At 38.7% G+C, this 18,520-nt stretch overlaps 2 protein-coding genes across 2 annotated transcripts in view; both read left to right on the top strand.

Moving 5' to 3' along the window:
- The window catches only part of LOC149587344 (uncharacterized), a 280,925-nt gene that overhangs the window by 40,403 nt on the left and 222,002 nt on the right, over positions 1–18,520 (top strand). The window lies entirely within an intron of this gene.
- On the top strand, positions 12,016–14,498 carry LOC149587355 (uncharacterized). The gene is made up of 2 exons (XM_089863568.1): positions 12,016–13,740; positions 13,800–14,498. Exons 1-2 carry the CDS (start codon positions 12,016–12,018, stop codon positions 14,496–14,498), a joined length of 2,424 nt encoding a protein of 807 aa, XP_089719694.1.

Here is an 18,520-nt window from a genome sequence, read left to right as displayed (position 1 = left end):
CCCTGGCGCTTGGCGAGGGCCTAAACTTAGAATTGGTAGGGACGACAAAAGGGATCCTCCAAAATGGGCCAATTTGCGCCAACAATGCCAACCTTAGCCCGCTCTGCAATTCATTCATAGATGTACATAGTCAATTGCTTAACTGTAAATATTATATTGAGTCCTGTATTGTATTTTCTTGTTTATTGTATTTTGTATTTTGTTATTATCATTATTCCGGACCTGTGAACACCAAGGGTGTTCCTCCCTGATTTAAAAGGGATTGTTTTCAAAAAGGTCATTAAAATATTCAATCATTCATAGGATTAACATGGCCTGAAAATACCCTAAATGCTGACTTTCCCTACAGACACTTCTTTAATTAGAAAATGTACTATCTTTTGGAATAAGCAGTATATCAGTTACAATTAAGAGACTGAAATAATCATCTCGCTTATATTCAAGTAGTTTTTAATTTTTAATTCGTCCAGTGAAAACCGGGACGCTGCAAAATCAGTCACAGCAATTATTTATTTATTTATTATTTTTTTAAAAGGAGACATTTTTAAACTGTTTCGTTTTACTTTAGCTTATATCGCATTTTGGAAACCGAAGCATTTGCACTAAAGCAGCGAGAAACAAAAGTGAAATATTTGAAACTTATTTGGAGACCATCGCATCAATCAGGAGACAATATCTTCACCCTGAAGGAAGCCCGCATTCTCTTTGTTGCCTACGCTGTTGGTATTGCGCTCAGTATTGCCGCTATCACGTTCGAACTTGCGTTTGCCATGTGCTGATGCAACAAGAAGCGTGAACAATTTATGATCTAAAGGTGTTTGAGTTCATCGAATTTCGATTTATAATCCTTCTAATATTATAAATGATAAACTTAGATAGTTTCTCAATCCGGCTTTTACAGCTGAATAGATTTAAATGGTGTTTACCATGCATGCAGACTATGCACACCATCATAAAATAAGGGTTAATTCAATTGGCAAAAATCCGATTTTTTTCAAAAAAAAAATAAAAAAAATCCAGATTGTATTAACCTATTTAAACCAATTTTAAAAACCATTAATCTATCAATTATCCACGTCATTTTATCTTTATCCATACTCGAAGTTATTCACAGAACTGGCATGTTAAATCGTATTATATCCAGAACTTCGTTTATAAATATTCGGTCATCCACTAATTTGTGGATAATGGATAGAAAATGCCAAGCTCTAACCATTAAAAAAATTTTAAAAGAAGGAATCTAGCCCCCCTCCCCTATAAGACACTTTTACCTGTTTTTTAGCAGACGACACGTAGTGAATTGAGGCGTAATTGTTTCAGCCTGTAAAAGACACGTTTCATGATTTTAGTTCTGTGTTACAATGATTCCTTCGTCCCGTTATTCAGTCTAAATTCTAAGACTAATCTTAAGTCTGTAATATTATCTCCTAAGTATAATACATTAATATAAAACACGGGTTTAAACCCAGGTGGTTTTTACACGGTTAAAACCGTTCTGTCATGTTCTCGGCAACTCTGCATATACAATACATCCAAATTTTCAATAAGTCCTAACGTATTGCTAGCTTACTTAAATTTCTCATCATAACGAACGTAGTAATTCCACGCGCACGAGGTCGCGAGTAACAGTTAGTTTACAATTCTGAGTTTCACGTCTATAATCTCTTACCTTATGGCAAAATTGACCGTAAGGTCTTAGGGACAATGAAAGGGGAGCACTTCTGTCGTTAGAATATTCTTCAAACTCAAAATAATGAGTAGATATAGAGATATGGTCGATAATAATATAGAGAAACACTTCAATGGGGATTTGCAACTTAGTTGCAGAAATTTCTGTACGCACTATAACTCGTTTAATAAATACCGTACGAATTATGACTGTATATTACTATATTGCAATTATACTTATATATGATTTTAATAGCTGTACCTTAACTAATAATAGCGTTCAGAAAGTTATTTAACGTAAGTTTGTAGACTGTTTCCCTAGTCAAAGGGAAAAGCACATAAAAACCTCGCTTCCTCACCCCATAAAAGAGAAAAAAATCTTAAAGGAACAATTCAGGTAACAAAACATTATACCTTAAAACAACGGCCTTTTTCCAGATATAAATGGGAAAAAATATTTAAAAAACATTATCTCTTATTACAAAATAATTAGCATATAATTAGTCTTAAAAACGAGTACTACTGTGCCATCCGACATTAGTTTAGTGGCGTCTGCTAAATCGAACCTCTTACCCCTACGGGATTGGTTGAATTCTCACAGGCTTGGAGTGATAAGTTCGACTTAGCAGACGACACTAAACCAATGGCGGATGGCACAGTAATCCTTTATTGTTTTTAAGACTAATTAAATGCTAATTATTTTGTAATAAGAAATCATTTCTTTTTTATATATATATTTAATTCCTTTTATATTTAGACAAAGGCCGTTCTTTTAAGGTATAATCAAGAAGTGTTATCTAGTTTATTAGGGAGAAGGTATAAATGGTCTAAGTATTCCCGCGCCATAGTCCCAGTCCCATTTCAAAATATCAGGGGGGACGTAAAAGGAGGCCGGGCTATTTCGCTGCCTCTCCTCAGTCGGAAAATACGTAATTTTCGTCATTCGCTGACGTGAGTTTTCAAGAACCAATGAGAGGGGGGATTAACTCCGGACCTACGATAGGACTGGAGATAAAGCTAGAAATGTGGCGAATTTATTATATCTTCTCCCTAGTAAACTGGATATCGCATCTTGGCTTTATACCGTGACCGGCATTGGCGATGAAATTTTTTCAAGAACCAATGAGATGCTGGTTGTAATTTGTAATTTAGAGGCGGGGATTAACCCCGGACCTACGTTTGGACTGGAGGTAAAGCTGGAAATGTGGGGAATTTATTATATCTTCTCCTTAGTAAACTAGATATCACTTTTTCGTATAATCAGGAGTTCATAATAACCCGAAGTACGAAACTGGTTAAAAAGCCCGTAACAGCAAAGTTTCGCCGCAAAGCTCAGCGGATTCATACACCGCTTAACTCCCAAAGAAATAGTTACCCCATTTTTTAGCGCCCACGCGCATTAACTTACACACTTCCGGTTTAGCACTACTTTTATCTTGTGATTTTGGGAACGAAAATGGCTCACGTCTGCTTCTGTCGGAACGGTGTAAATTAAGCCTTGGCTAAGAAGTTGGCTTTTAGTCGGGGTTTCTAGTTTTCCACAAAACATTTAAACCATCGTCAATAATGTTTTGTTGTGATATGTGTGAGTGAGAATTCCGTGGTTAAATTGAAACGGTTTGGACAAATTTATTCCCAGTATCTTTAATATAAGAATGCAACGTGTTTCTACGTCCACCATATCACCATTTTTCTTTTCGACGGAGAACCCAGCCAACGGAAATTTTGGAACGAAAACCAAGGAGGATAGACTCCACTACGATATACTGTAAAGTTGTATGTCCATAAACAGGCTAATCCTTTCTATGAGCAACGAGAGAATCTTGTTGTTCGCGATTTTTACCATTAGCTCTATGGCCAGTTTCATACCCCCCCCCCCCCGAAGGGGGGTTATTATGAACTCCTGGTATAATGTTATGTTACCTGAACTTTTCCTTTGATTTACTTTAAGAAAGTTTCTCGAAATTATGTGGTAATTTTATCGGTAATGTAATTTATACGTTTGGTAGTTATAGGAAAAGTAACTATAGTTAATTTAGTAAAGAAAATATCCGGAAAAAAGTGGTTAAAGTTGGAAGAAGTAAACTGTTTTCCTTAATCGTTTTAACCATTAAGCGTGACGTTGTGCCTAATATGCCTTCAACCATAAGTAACATAAATTTCTGTATGTAAGCCTTTTGGTGCGTTTTAGATGGACAATAGTGAATTCAATGGTTTTTATGACTGCGAATTCTCGTAAGTTCATGGTGAAAGTAGGTTTTAATTGTAATTACTTACTTATGGGGACTATACCTTATGCAACAACATTGAAGCATTTTCAACCAATTAAGGCAACTGGAACTAAATGATCTCGCCATTCCTCAAAGAGAAAACGAAGGCGTTCGTCTTGGCTCAAATACTAACTCAGTTCTTTATCGTCAAGTTTAAATACGTTCATGTGAGAACTGTTTTTAGTTGAAGAGTCATATTCTTTGACCGTAATTTTACTTAACGCCTTCACAAAATATCGTTTTAATAGTATAATTATTTAAGAAATTCAAATATTTTATCTTGCTTACTACTAACTAGTCACAAGATTCCCTTGAACAAACAAATAAATTTAATAAACAAATTGTTTTAAAGTCAGATTCCACAATGAGTGATCACGACAATACAACCATAAAAATTGCTATAGTTGAGGTAAGGTTGTTGGGCGGGTTTTCACGAGCATTTATTATTATTATTAAAGTATCAGTGGTCAAATTGCGATCAATTAAGGTATTACTTAAATCAGAAGGATATAATACTCTTCTCTAAGAGAGAAGTGTACTACAAAGCGGGGTAATTGTAACATGATTCTTTCCAACATCATTTTTCATTCGGAGCAAGGTTACTAAACCGAATCATATTCGCAATAAATAGTACCCTCGTCATTACTCTATTTGCCAATGCGCGTTTGTGGAATTTGGTCCCACGTCAAGACAATCAAGGTTGGTGGGTTGATTGTTGAGAATTTAGTACTGTTGAAAAAGTGAATACGCGAATTCCCTAAATTTAAATTTTGTTAATTGTTTTATTGAAAACCCCTTTTTTTCTATTTTTTCTTATATTTAATTCCATGAAATTTTCTTACTTTATGTACTTTCCCTTTTAAATGCAAACAAGAGCGAGCTAGAGAGCGCGCAAACAAAATTCCCCAAAAACCTTCAGTAGCCGATACCATCGTGATAACCAAGCCAGGTCGAGAGGTAAACAACCCCGAAATTTTCCATAAAGAAGTTGCCTAGCGACCTGGCGACCAAAATCCTCCTTTTTACACCAAAAAACCCATGACGAACCTCGATCGTATCGAATAGCTGCATAAAGAAAGAACTCTTCAGAACGCTTCCATCCTCAAAACCGCGCGCTCGAATAGCTAGCCTCTCTCCACCCTTTAACATTTTTACTCGTTTTTTAGTTTTTAGCGCCATCTATTGATGGGCTAAAAACTAATGCATTTATACCGAAGTTTTACTACCCCCACTTTTACCCCTTTCACCCCCACTTTTTCCCCCTTTCCCCCCTCTTTTCCCCCCATTTCCCCCTTTTTTTAGTGCCTTTCCCCCCTATATTACCCCCTTTTTTCCCCATTATATCCTATGTTACGGCTGGTTGGGCGTCTTAACCCCGCCTTTTCGCGTTAATTTATTCAAATTTATTCATAATTCATAAATAATGCTCTAAAACGCTAACAGATGGACCTAGGGTAGCTAAGCTTCATATGATTTTATTTCGCAAATTTCCAAATCCCCGACGGGATTCGAACGTCCCAACGTTAACGCTACAGTTCGGAAACCCGGTACGCTAGAACTGAGCCACAGAATGCTTATATAAACCTTTGCTTTCATGAGATATAAGCTGGGATAGAAATCCATCTCGAGTCTAGGCGCGTTTGCGGCGTTTTGCGCTAAGAGAGAGAAATTAAATAATCGCCCACTACCACGTTAATATGACGTTAAGTCGGCCTCAAAGTCACGTCTGAAGCTTAGAGTTCTTTTCCTAAAACCTTATCAGTCTTGAATGTAGAGAGAAACGAATTAGCAGGCAAAGTTCACCATATGAGTTAACCAATGATATCGTCTCTTGAAAACTCGTCTGCTACTCTACTTAGTTAAGCGAGCAGTCCACGTTTACAAGTGAGATTAATGATAACTTTATAAATAATGATGTTTAAAATTAACCGATTGAGGAAGTTACAATAGTTCAATATATATTATTCTGTAATTTAATTAAGATTAAAATAAATATATATTCACGAGTGAGATTAATGATCATAATGGTAGATAATGATGTTTCAAGTAAGTTAATTGAGGAATTCACTGTAGATTAGTTAATATTATACTTTAATTTAATAAATATTATACTTTAATTTAATTAATATTATACTTTAATTTAATTAAAATTGAGGAAGTTACAATAGTTCAATATATATTATTCTGTAATTTAATTAAGATTAAAATAAATATAAATTCACGAGTGAGATTAATGATAATTATAAATAATGATGTTTCAAGTAAGTTAATTGAGGAATTTACTTTAATTTAATTAATATTATACTTTAATTTAATTAATATTATACTTTAATTTAATTAATATTATACTTTAATTTAATTAATATTATCATGATACTATAGTTTATGATAACTTTACAAATAATGATGTAGTTTAGTTAAGTTTAAAACTAACCGATTGAGGAAGTTACTATAGGGTTGGTACTGGTAATTATGGACACTTTTTGCAAATATTTGAACAACTTCCGTGGAGCTAACGTTAGACACCAGAAACTTTCAGGATATGAAATATGATTCTTTATACACAATTCGCTGTTTTCAGCTTTTTAACTCTCTTAAATTTTGCACAATATCCTATTTCCCAATCCCCTCGGAGGACCCCAATTGTGAACAATCACTGGTAAATGTAAACACCCTGACCCTAAATACTGAAGGAGGTAGTGAATGAACACTGGACCCAAATGTGAACAACAATGATAATCAAATGGGAGGAATAAAAAAGGCCCTAGGAAAGGACAGGGTTGCCACAGTACCTGGAAATAATGGAAAATCTGGAAAAGTCAGGGAATTTAAAAATGGGTCGAAAAGGTCAGGGAAAAGTCAGGGAATTTGATTTAGTGGGTAAAACTTCTGGGAATAAGTCTTTATTGAAAGAGTAATGAAAGTTTCTCCTCATGCTCTCTCAACACAGAAAACTCTAGATTAATCCTTAAAAATGTCTAGAATTGTTTTTGTAAAGTAAATGCTCTCTTAGACTGTTATTTATAGTTAAAATGTTTCTTATTTGTTTTGGTGCAACAAATACATGGGAAAATTTAATGTTGAGAGTTTATTTAATTATAACCACTTGAAACGTGCAGTAAACATTCACTTTTTCGGCCTAAAAGGTCAGGGAAAATCTGAGAAAAAGGTCAGGGAATTTGGTTCTGAAAATTCCGTGGCAACCCTGAAGGAGCTACCATTACGTAGGGCCTAAATCCATGCACCTAGATTAAAGTTTACGCAGATGTGATAAGTGATAATAGGATAATATAATTAAAAACAATACCCGAGTCAAAATGTTCAATAATTTGTTGAGAAGTCCTATTTATTTCGATACCTCGCATAACAGCTGTCTCATTTTCTCGCTTTCCCGCCCAATAAGTAGTCGTAGCTACCGCCCTCTTACCGCTAAATTGATAAACTTACTAATGGCGCGAAATTTGAGTCTTTTTTGGGTCAATGATGTATTTTAAAGTTAATATTATAACTTTTACTTTTATTTTTTAGTAAAATAGCTTAAAAAGGATTCTAATTAACCTTGAAACAATTGAATTTTTACCTGGTTTTTTCCAACTCTAAAATCGAATTCCGAATCGAAACCACAGATATTAATATCAATTTTATAGTGAAAAACGTGATCTATCTAACGATTAAAGGTTTGTTATCGTGGGACTATTTTAACTCTTGCTAAGCTTATTCCCCGATGGTATTGTATTAAGCAACACCTAAAATTGGCATCAACTTAAGTTGATTAGTCCGAGTTGGTGTGTATATAGGTTCGTATCTTTCATCCACGTATTCCTACAATGTTCATACCATTTTTATCGTAATCCTCAATATTCAATCTACAAATAGAGCCCTTTTAAAAGGAATTTAAGCCGCCCAAAAATTAGCTACAAAATGTTAAAGAAAAAATAGAATCGTTCACATTTACCAGTACCGACCCTAGTTTAAAAAATATTATTCTGTAATTTAATTAAGATAAAGTTCTGTAGGTTAAGTTTAAAATGAACCTAATAAGTAAGTTACTGTAGTTTATTACTAGATTGATTTTATTCATAATAGGAATGCTATTTTACAAACAATGAAAAAAAAACCCGAAATGCTAAATTAGCTGGGGTCATCTTATAATGCATATAGTAATACTAATTCTTGTCACTAGAAGGCGGTAAAAACTATATGACTGGGTCATCTTGTTATATTTTCTTCAACTTAAATAAAGTTTGTTTTTATGTTATCTTTGGAGTTAATTATTTTAGTAAGCAAGTTTGTCCCAATACCGTCGCGATCTGTTTCAGTCCGGGTCACGATGACCACAGCTCTCCCATAAAGAACCTTTCCTCAAAACGAACAATAGGATTAAATTTCAATTACACCCAACTACCCATTTAATTGGAATTGACCCTACACCTCCGTTTTATGGTGCCGAAACCCGGGACTAAGCGGCTATATAATTAAAATAATTAACGAAATTCAAGATGAATACAACGCAAACCGGAGCCTCGGGCTCTAACACCACCACCACTAACACCACGGCGGCGAGTAACAAGACCACTACCTCCACCACTGCGAGTAGCAAGACCACCACCACCACGAATGCCGGAACCACACCTCCAATCACGGCATTATCCACCTCAACTACCTCCTTAAAAAAGGAACTTAAACTCGCAAAGGGGATAAGAGCAAGCGCGCGAGCGGCAGCAACCAGAAAGATAAATCAATTAAAGGATTTAATGAAAGACCACACCACCGACGTCACAGATTACGAGGATGGACTATCCATTCTACTAGAAAAGGAAGAAAATCTAGTTCAGATCGACGCCCGAGTCGAAGCCTTGATCGAAGATGACGTAGAGATGGAGCACGAGACCAACGACGCAATCCGATACCGGGAAGAAATATCCGAGATTCGTTTAGAGGTAACACGGATAATAAAGAAGGCCAACGCACTAACATCAACCCTGGGATCAGCCTCAATTTACTCTGGGCAAACCTTGATCCCGTTCAACACGCAACAAGGCTCAACCTCTTCCACCAACGCGCCAATTTACCCCACCGGAAATGCTCCATCCACCGCGGGAACCCAACCACCACCCTCGGCAACAACGCCGCCTCAATTACCATCCACCGCGGGAACCCAACCACCACCCTCGGCAACAATGCCGCCTCAATTAACAACCACCGCGGGAAATCAACCACCACCCTCCGGAAATCAACTACCACCCTCCGGAAATCAACCACCACCCTCCGGAAATCAACCACCACCCTCCGGAAATCAACCACCACCCTCCGGAAATCAACCACCACCCTCCGGAAATCAACCACCACCTTCGGCAACGACCATGCCGACTCACCAACCATCCGCCGTCGGAAATCAAACACCCTCATCGGCAACGATCGTGCCGGCAAACCCACCTCCAAACGCGGGATATCAACCTCCGCCTTCGGTAACCGCGCTTATTAACGCGGGAATTCCTCCTCCTCTCTCGGCGGCGAACGCGAGTCCCAACCCGTTCACGAACTTTTCTCGGCAAACTCACGCACCCAGTACGGGAAACTCGAACAACGGCAGACCCGAAATCAGACTTCCTCCTATACCTATTGTTCCGTTCAACGGAGACGTCGCCAACTGGACGAGTTTCTGGGGAAGATTCGAAGCATCTGTGGATAGCAATATTCATCTATCAAAGGTAGAAAAATTTATTTACTTAGAGTCGTACCTAGAAGGTGAGGCCCTTCAAACCATAAAAGGTTTCACCCAATCCGACAATTCTTACGATGAGGCTATTAACCTCTTAAAAATTACTTTTGATAAATCTGATTATGAGGTACACACCCACATGAAAACGCTGATGGAAATTCAGCCAGTAGACCATTCTAGTATTTTGAAAGCCCTAAGAAATTTATTAAATACCTGTGAAGTTAGCATGCGAAGCCTTAAGGCTCTAGGAGTAAATACCGAAGAGAGAGCTTCATTCCTTTTCCCCACCCTGTTAAAATGCTTGCCAAACGATATTAGAACGCAGTTTTGCGTTAGACAAGGACCCACTTATAATAATCAAACGTGGAACGCGGCGAAATTAGTAAGCTTCAGTAGGGAGCAAGTAGAAAGCCGTGAAATGGCCGAGATGCTAAGCGCGGGGCCTAGAAAAACCGAGCAGGTGGTACGTAATGAAAATAGGTACGGTCAATCTTATGACAAAGTTAGAAACCAAGGAAGGCACGAGAACAGACGCGTGCCCTCCGCTTCCACCCTCACCACTGGAACCCAAAAACCCTCTGATTACGTGTACTGCATATTTTGCAAATCCAACACCCATCAGTCCATTAACTGCCAGAGCCAAACCCTAGAGCAGAAACGAGCTAGTATTAAAAACGGTGGCAGGTGTTATATTTGTTTGAAATATAATCACGATACCAAACACTGCCGTTCTAGATTTAAATCCTGTAAGGAATGTCAGAAAAAACATCACTACGCTATTTGCGATAGAAACCCCGTAAATTCCCAAAGCAAAGCCAACCCTGGGGAAGCCAGTGCTAGCCAAAACGAAACGGTAACGTCAGCCATTACGCAACTTGCCACGCCCGTTCAAAATAAAAACAAGGTAGTCATCCTCCAAACCGCCAGAGCGGTTGTCCGAAACCAAAATAACCCAAGAGAAAAGGAATCCGCTAGGTGTCTACTGGACGGGGGGAGTCAGGTCACCTTCGTAAGACAGGAGTTTTCACGGAAATTAAACCTACCCATTGTAGGAGAGCAGACTCTAGATGTTTTTAGTTTTGGGGCAGAAATCCCTACCCGAAATAAAGCAAGGAGGGTTAAAATAACCCTGGAGAATAGATTAGATCCCACCCAGTCCGTTGAAATTACAGCTTTAGAGCTACCCTTTTTATGCCACGTTTTCACCGAGGTGAATAAATCCGATTACGAGGAAATTATTAAATCAAAAAATATGCAGATGGCAGATGACCATATTGGGGAAGAAAATGGGGATTCCGAAATTGACATTCTCATTGGAGCAGATTTTTATTGGGACGTAGTGACAGGGAAAACCGAAAGAATTGCCCAGTCATTAGTAGCAATCGAAACCAAGTTCGGCTGGTGTTTACAGGGACCCATTAAAGGCTCACCAAGCCCTACCAACACTAATTCTGTATCAGCCAACCTAATCACCATAGGTCAAAAGAGGGTAAATGACTCGATTAAGAAATTTTTTGAATTAGAAACCATGGGGATAAGGGGAGGTGAAGTCCAAGAAAACCAAGCGGACCTAACCGTAGAAAATTTCTCTGAGAATGTTTACCATGACGGTGAACGCTACAGCGTAAAATTTCCTTGGGTCACAACAAAAGAAACCCTTCCCAACAATTATAACCAAGCCCTTAAAAGAATGAGCCCTCTTTCTAATAAATTCCAAAAGGACCCCGAGTATTTTTCCGAATATCGAAAGGTTATTAACCAACAATTAGAAAATGACATCGCAGAGGAAGTTCCCCCAAAAGAGTTAGATAGTGCAACACCTGGCACATACTATATGCCCCACCAGGGGGTAGTGCGAAAAAAGGCCGTAACGACGAAGCTCAGGGTAGTCTTCGACGCTTCTTCTCATGGTTACGGGCACCCCTCTCTGAATGACTGTTTGTCCCCTGGTGGAAACCTCAACCCCGATCTCCTACTCCCCCTTTTAAGGTTCAGAGTAAACAAAATAGCTGTAGTCGCGGACATCGAAGCCGCGTTCTTGCAAGTTGCCCTTGACAAACCCGACAAGGACTCTGTCAGATTCCTTTGGATAAAGGAAGACCCCAATGGCAAAATTATCCCAGACCAGTTCAGAACATTACGCATGTGTAGAGTTCCATTCGGAATAACTTCTAGCCCATTTCTGTTAGCTTGCACGATTAAGTTCCACGCCCAAGAAGCCAAAAACCTAGACCCCATAGTCAGAGATAAGATTACAAATGATTTGTACGTAGACGATTTGACAAGTGGCGCCAACAGTGTTCAAGAAGCATTGACCATATCAAAGGGGGCAACCGAACTTATGAAGGGGCCGGCATGAACCTGCGGAAATGGGGAACAAATTCAAATGAATTAAGAAAAGAATGGAATAAAATATCTGAATCCGGGGAACCAATGATGTTCGACCAAGTATCCGACCCCGTAGTTAAGGTGTTAGGGATTAAGTGGGACACCCATTCCGATACATTCTCCTTTGATCTGACAGACTTAATTGAGATGCTAAAACATTTTCGCAAGACAAAACGCCAAGTACTGAGCCACGTGTCTCAAATATTTGACCCAATTGGCCTTTTGTCCCCTTTTACCATTCGAGCCAAATTATTGTTCCAAGGCTTATGGAAATTAAAAGACATGGATTGGGACACAGAACTCCCCGTTGATATAGGGAATGAGTTTGAAACCTGGTGTCTGGAACTACCTCAACTGCACCATTTAAAAGTTGACCGACACTATTTTTCAAACTCGGATGACATAATTAGCCAGGAACTCCATTGTTTCGTGGACTCAAGTCAAAAGGCTTACGCAGCCATAGTATATGTTCGCTACCAGACCCGAGATAATCAAATCGGAACCTCCTTAATCACCGCGAAAACAAGAGTAGCCCCTGTAAAGGATGAACACCTGACCATACCGCTCCTAGAATTGATGGCATGCCTCTTAGGAGCCCGATTAGTCAACCATGTCAAATCCACATTTAGCGAAAATGTAGCCAGGACATATTTCTGGACAGACTCTATGGTAGCATTAGCCTGGGTAAGGGGGAAAGTAGAAATTTGGAAGCCATTCGTTAGTAACCGGGTGATAGAAATCCAAGCCCTAACCGAATACAAGAATTGGTTTCACTGTCCGGGCGCAGAAAATCCGGCAGACCTGCCCTCTAGGGGAATCAAGGCCGAAAATCTTGTAAATAACAAGTTTTGGTTTGAAGGCCCCACGTGGTTAAAGGGCCACGAAAGAGAATGGCCTCCAAGCCGAAACCAAACAATAAACCCAGAGCACCCCGACCTACAGGTAGTAGCAAACGAACGACGCAAATTAACCTTATCCGTCACCACTGTAGAAAACCTAAATGCCGAAAATGTCATTGACTTGACACGATACTACCACTTAGGCAATGCATTAAGAGTAACCGCATACCTATTCAGATTCGGACAAAGGAAATTCAAAAGTTCAGGCCCAATTTGCGCGGAAGAAATGGAGCGTGCCGAGATACTATTTGTGAAATCTGTCCAAGCCTTAGAATACAAAACCGAATTAAAGGACCTTAGGAGTGGAGAAGGGGTCAGCAAAAATTCAAAAATTTATTCCTTGACACCCCTTCTAAACTCAGCTGGGATTATTTGTGTAGGGGGCAGGTTAGAAGAGTCAGCCTTATCTTACAGGGAAAAGCACCCAATCATTATGCCAAAAAATCACAGATTTTCCAAAATGCTCGTAGTGAGAAGCCACTCCCAAATATTTCACGGAGGAATTAATGACACCATTACCCAGTTACGCGTGAGATATTGGATTCCCAGTGGAAGACAGTTAGCTCGTACTATAGTTAAGGACTGTCTAACTTGCAAGAGATTAAGGGCAACACTTGGCAACGCACCTACTGCTCCATTACCCATGGACAGAATCACTGAAACCCCTCCCTTTTCAATAATTGGGTTTGACTTTGCCGGTCCCATTTTGGTAAAAAATCATAATAAAGAAATGAAGAAGGCCTATATTCTACTAGCCACCTGCGCGGTCACTCGCGCCATTCATTTAGAATTGGTACTATCGTTAAACACAGACGATTTTATGATGGCCTTTCGCCGACTTATTGCGCGTAGAGGGTACCTACCACAGTTTACTCCGATAACGCAAAGACCTTCAAAAAGGCGAACTCCGACCTCAGATCCATATGGCAAGGCATTAAAACAGACTCCTTAAAGGAATTTTTTGGAACAAGAGGAATTAAGTGGAAATTCATAGTTGAGAGAGCCGCGTGGCACGGAGGCTGGTGGGAACGCCTGGTCCGGTCGACCAAAACCACATTGAAAAAAACGATGGGCCACGCCTCCCTCACCGGCCCCGAGCTCGAAACTATACTTATTGAAACAGAGGGTGTCATCAACTCCAGACCCATAACCTACTCCTATAATGATGCTAATGAACCGACCCCCTTAAGTCCATCCGAATTCTTAATCGGACGAAGAATAACTTCCCTCCCTCCCATCAGTTTCAAAAAAGTGTGTACCCCAAAGTCGAGACTAGAAATGCAAAATAAATTAAAATCCCGAGAAAAATTAATTCAAAACCTCTGGGTACGATGGAAAAGTGAATATTTAATGGAGCTTCGGTCAGCTCACCACGCCAACAATAAGACTATCGGTAAATACGAAGTTGGCGATGTTGTTATAATATGCGACGACAAAATGCCACGCCACATGTGGAAGCTTGGATTAATCCAAGAAGTGGCGCGGCAAAGAAGACATAGCGCATATTATCCTGGAATGTCCAGCCCTGGAGTTGGCGAGGGCGCCGTTTAGGACCTTTGGGTTGCCCGCGATTGAGGATACCCTGGCGCTTGGCGAGGGCCTAAACTTAGAATTGGTAGGGACGACAAAAGGGATCCTCCAAAATGGGCCAATTTGCGCCAACAATGCCAACCTTAGCCCGCTCTGCAATTCATTCATAGATGTACATAGTCAATTGCTTAACTGTAAATATTATATTGAGTCCTGTATTGTATTTTCTTGTTTATTGTATTTTGTATTTTGTTATTATCATTATTCCGGACCTGTGAACACCAAGGGTGTTCCTCCCTGATTTAAAAGGGATGGTTTTCAAAAAGGTCATTAAAATATTCATTCATTCATAGGATTAACATGGCCTGAAAATACCCTAAATGCTGACTTTCCCTACAGACACTTCTTTAATTAGAAAATGTACTATCTTTTGGAATAATCAGTATATCAGTTACAATTAAGAGACTGAAATAATCATCTCGCTTATATTCAAGTAGTTTTTAATTTTTAATTCGTCCAGTGAAAACCGGGACGCTGCAAAATCAGTCACAGCAATTATTTATTTATTTATTATTTTTTTAAAAGGAATTCTTTCTATCTAGACATTTTTAAACTGTTTCGTTTTACTTTAGCTTATATCGCATTTTGGAAACCGAAGCATTTGCACTAAAGCAGCGAGAAACAAAAGTGAAATATTTGAAACTTATTTGGAGACCATCGCATCAATCAGGAGACAATATCTTCACCCTGAAGGAAGCCCGCATTCTCTTTGTTGCCTACGCTGTTGGTATTGCGCTCAGTATTGCCGCTATCACGTTCGAACTTGCGTTTGCCATGTGCTGATGCAACAAGAAGCGTGAACAATTTATGATCTAAAGGTGTTTGAGTTCATCGAATTTCGATTTATAATCCTTCTAATATTATAAATGATAAACTTAGATAGTTTCTCAATCCGGCTTTTACAGCTGAATAGATTTAAATGGTGTTTACCATGCATGCAGACTATGCACACCATCATAAAATAAGGGTTAATTCAATTGGCAAAAATCCGACTTTTTTCAAAAAAAAAAATAAAAAAAATCCAGATTGTATTAACCTATTTAAACCAATTTTAAAAACCATTAATCTATCAATTATCCACGTCATTTTATCTTTATCCATACTCGAAGTTATTCACAGAACTGGCATGTTAAATCGTATTATATCCAGAACTTCGTTTATAAATATTCGGTCATCCACTAATTTGTGGATAATGGATAGAAAATGCCAAGCTCTAACCATTAAAAAATTTTAAAAGAAGGAATCTAGCCCCCCCCCCCTATAAGACACTTTTACCTGTTTTTTAGCAGACGACACGTAGTGAATTGAGGCGTAATTGTTTCAGCCTGTAAAAGACACGTTTCATGATTTTAGTTCTGTGTTACAATGATTCCTTCGTCCCGTTATTCAGTCTAAATTCTAAGACTAATCTTAAGTCTGTAATATTATCTCCTAAGTATAATACATTAATATAAAACACGGGTTTAAACCCAGGTGGTTTTTACACGGTTAAAACCGTTCTGTCATGTTCTCGGCAACTCTGCATATACAATACATCCAAATTTTCAATAAGTCCTAACCAGAAGAAAATAGGGGAAGTGGGTAGCTTGGGCAACTTCGCGAGGCGTCCTGTTTACGGATTTTTCGCGCCATTTCCCTCCCCGTGGGGGTGAAGAGAGATAGGATTTTTACGCGCATTAACACACGAGTGACGTGATTCTGTGGACAGTACGGTCCTACGCCTTCCAACTGACTAGAGGCGTCTGCTAGAGGCAGTGAGGCACTCAGGCAGAATGGCAGAGGCTGGAATCGAGTGGTAAGTACTAAATTCATAACTTATTTTAAAATATGTCTTTATTTTTAAATACAATGGTATTTCTAAGTTCCAGGGAAAAAATTAACTTGTCCGAAGTTTTAAACTGTGATAGGGAAGAGTTAAAAGTAATAAAGTTGTATCCAAGTTGTTGTAGTTTGATTTTTAATATTGGGATTGGTTTGGGTAGATCTTACTTTTCCTTTCAACACAGCCTGAGTTTTTTTATGGGTAGTTTCCTTGTACGTTAAATCACACTGCGTACTCTTAACGACATTCATTTTATTAAATAACCGAATTTTCGTCCTTAATTAAACCAATATCCGCATTAACCCGTTGCCTGACGTAACCCTAACTCAAACTGAAGCACAGCAGAAATATAAGCAGACTACACAAGTTAGTTCCACAGTTCGCTACATGGTGGCGTTCGCATTGAAATCTGGTACTATTTTATGCTTCGCGCCGATTGGCCAGATTCAAATTTTAAGGGTGGTAGGGGAATCGACCATTGTAAGTGAGAATCACTGGACGACTTGTATGGCTCAAGGCTACGGCTACCCACTTCCCCTATTTTCTTCTGGTCCTAACGTATTGCTAGCTTACTTAAATTTCTCATCATAACGAACGTAGTAATTCCACGCGCACGAGGTCGCGAGTAACAGTTAGTTTACAATTCTGAGTTTCACGTCTATAATCTCTTACCTTATGGCAAAATTGACCGTAAGGTCTTAGGGACAATGAAAGGGGAGCACTTCTGTCGTTAGAATATTCTTCAAACTCAAAATAATGAGTAGATATAGAGATATGGTCGATAATGATATAGAGAAACACTTCAATGGGGATTTGCAACTTAGTTGCAGAAATTTCTGTACGCACTATAACTCGTTTAATAAATACCGTACGAATTATGACTGTATATTACTATATTGCAATTATACTTATATATGATTTTAATAGCTGTACCTTAACTAATAATAGCGTTCAGAAAGTTATTTAACGTAAGTTTGTAGACTGTTTCCCTAGTCAAAGGGAAAAGCACATAAAAACCTCGCTTCCTCACCCCATAAAAGAGAAAAAAATCTTAAAGGAACAATTCAGGTAACAAAACATTATACCTTAAAACAACGGCCTTTTTCCAGATATAAATGGGAAAAAATATTTAAAAAACATTATCTCTTATTACAAAATAATTAGCATATAATTAGTCTTAAAAACGAGTACTACTGTGCCATCCGACATTAGTTTAGTGGCGTCTGCTAAATCGAACCTCTTACCCCTACGGGATTGGTTGAATTCTCACAGGCTTGGAGTGATAAGTTCGACTTAGCAGACGACACTAAACCAATGGCGGATGGCACAGTAATCCTTTATTGTTTTTAAGACTAATTAAATGCTAATTATTTTGTAATAAGAAATCATTTCTTTTTTATATATATATTTAATTCCTTTTATATTTAGACAAAGGCCGTTCTTTTAAGGTATAATCAAGAAGTGTTATCTAGTTTATTAGGGAGAAGGTATAAATGGTCTAAGTATTCGCGCGCCATAGTCCCAGTCCCATTTCAAAATATCAGGGGGGACGTAAAAGGAGGCCGGGCTATTTCGCTGCCTCTCCTCAGTCGGAAAATACGTAATTTTCGTCATTCGCTGACGTGTGTTTTCAAGAACCAATGAGAGGGGGGATTAACTCCGGACCTACGATAGGACTGGAGATAAAGCTAGAAATGAGGCGAATTTATTATATCTTCTCCCTAGTAAACTGGATATCGCATCTTGGCTTTATACCGTGACCGGCATTGGCGATGAAATTTTTTCAAGAACCAATGAGATGCTGGTTGTAATTTGTAATTTAGAGGCGGGGATTAACCCCGGACCTACGTTTGGACTAGAGGTAAAGCTGGAAATGTGGGGAATTTATTATATCTTCTCCCTAGTAAACTAGATATCACTTTTTCGTATAATCAGGAGTTCATAATAACCCGAAGTACGAAACTGGTTAAAAAGCCCGTAACAGCAAAGTTTCGCCGCAAAGCTCAGCGGATTCATACACCGCTTAACTCCCAAAGAAATAGTTACCCCATTTTTTAGCGCCCACGCGCATTAACTTACACACTTCCGGTTTAGCACTACTTTTATCTTGTGATTTTGGGAACGAAAATGGCTCACGTCTGCTTCTGTCGGAACGGTGTAA

Source organism: Phalangium opilio, unplaced genomic scaffold, assembly GCF_054372755.1.
Source record: "Phalangium opilio isolate 3A_F unplaced genomic scaffold, DU_Popi_V2 ptg001170l_1, whole genome shotgun sequence".
In the NCBI taxonomy this organism is placed as follows: Eukaryota; Metazoa; Arthropoda; class Arachnida; order Opiliones; family Phalangiidae; genus Phalangium; species Phalangium opilio.
Note: the sequence above shows the minus strand (reverse complement) of the source record. Positions and strands in the feature narration are given on the sequence as shown.

What these genes read in the sequence shown, in the direction of transcription:
- LOC149587355 (XM_089863568.1), top strand. Translation starts at nt 12,016, where the DNA reads ATGAACCTGCGGAAATGGGGAACAAATTCAAATGAATTAAGAAAAGAA. An exon ending in GCGCCATTCATTTAGAATTG is followed by an intron (nt 13,741 to 13,799) that starts GTACTATCGTTA and finishes TATTGCGCGTAG; the next exon opens with AGGGTACCTACCACAGTTTA.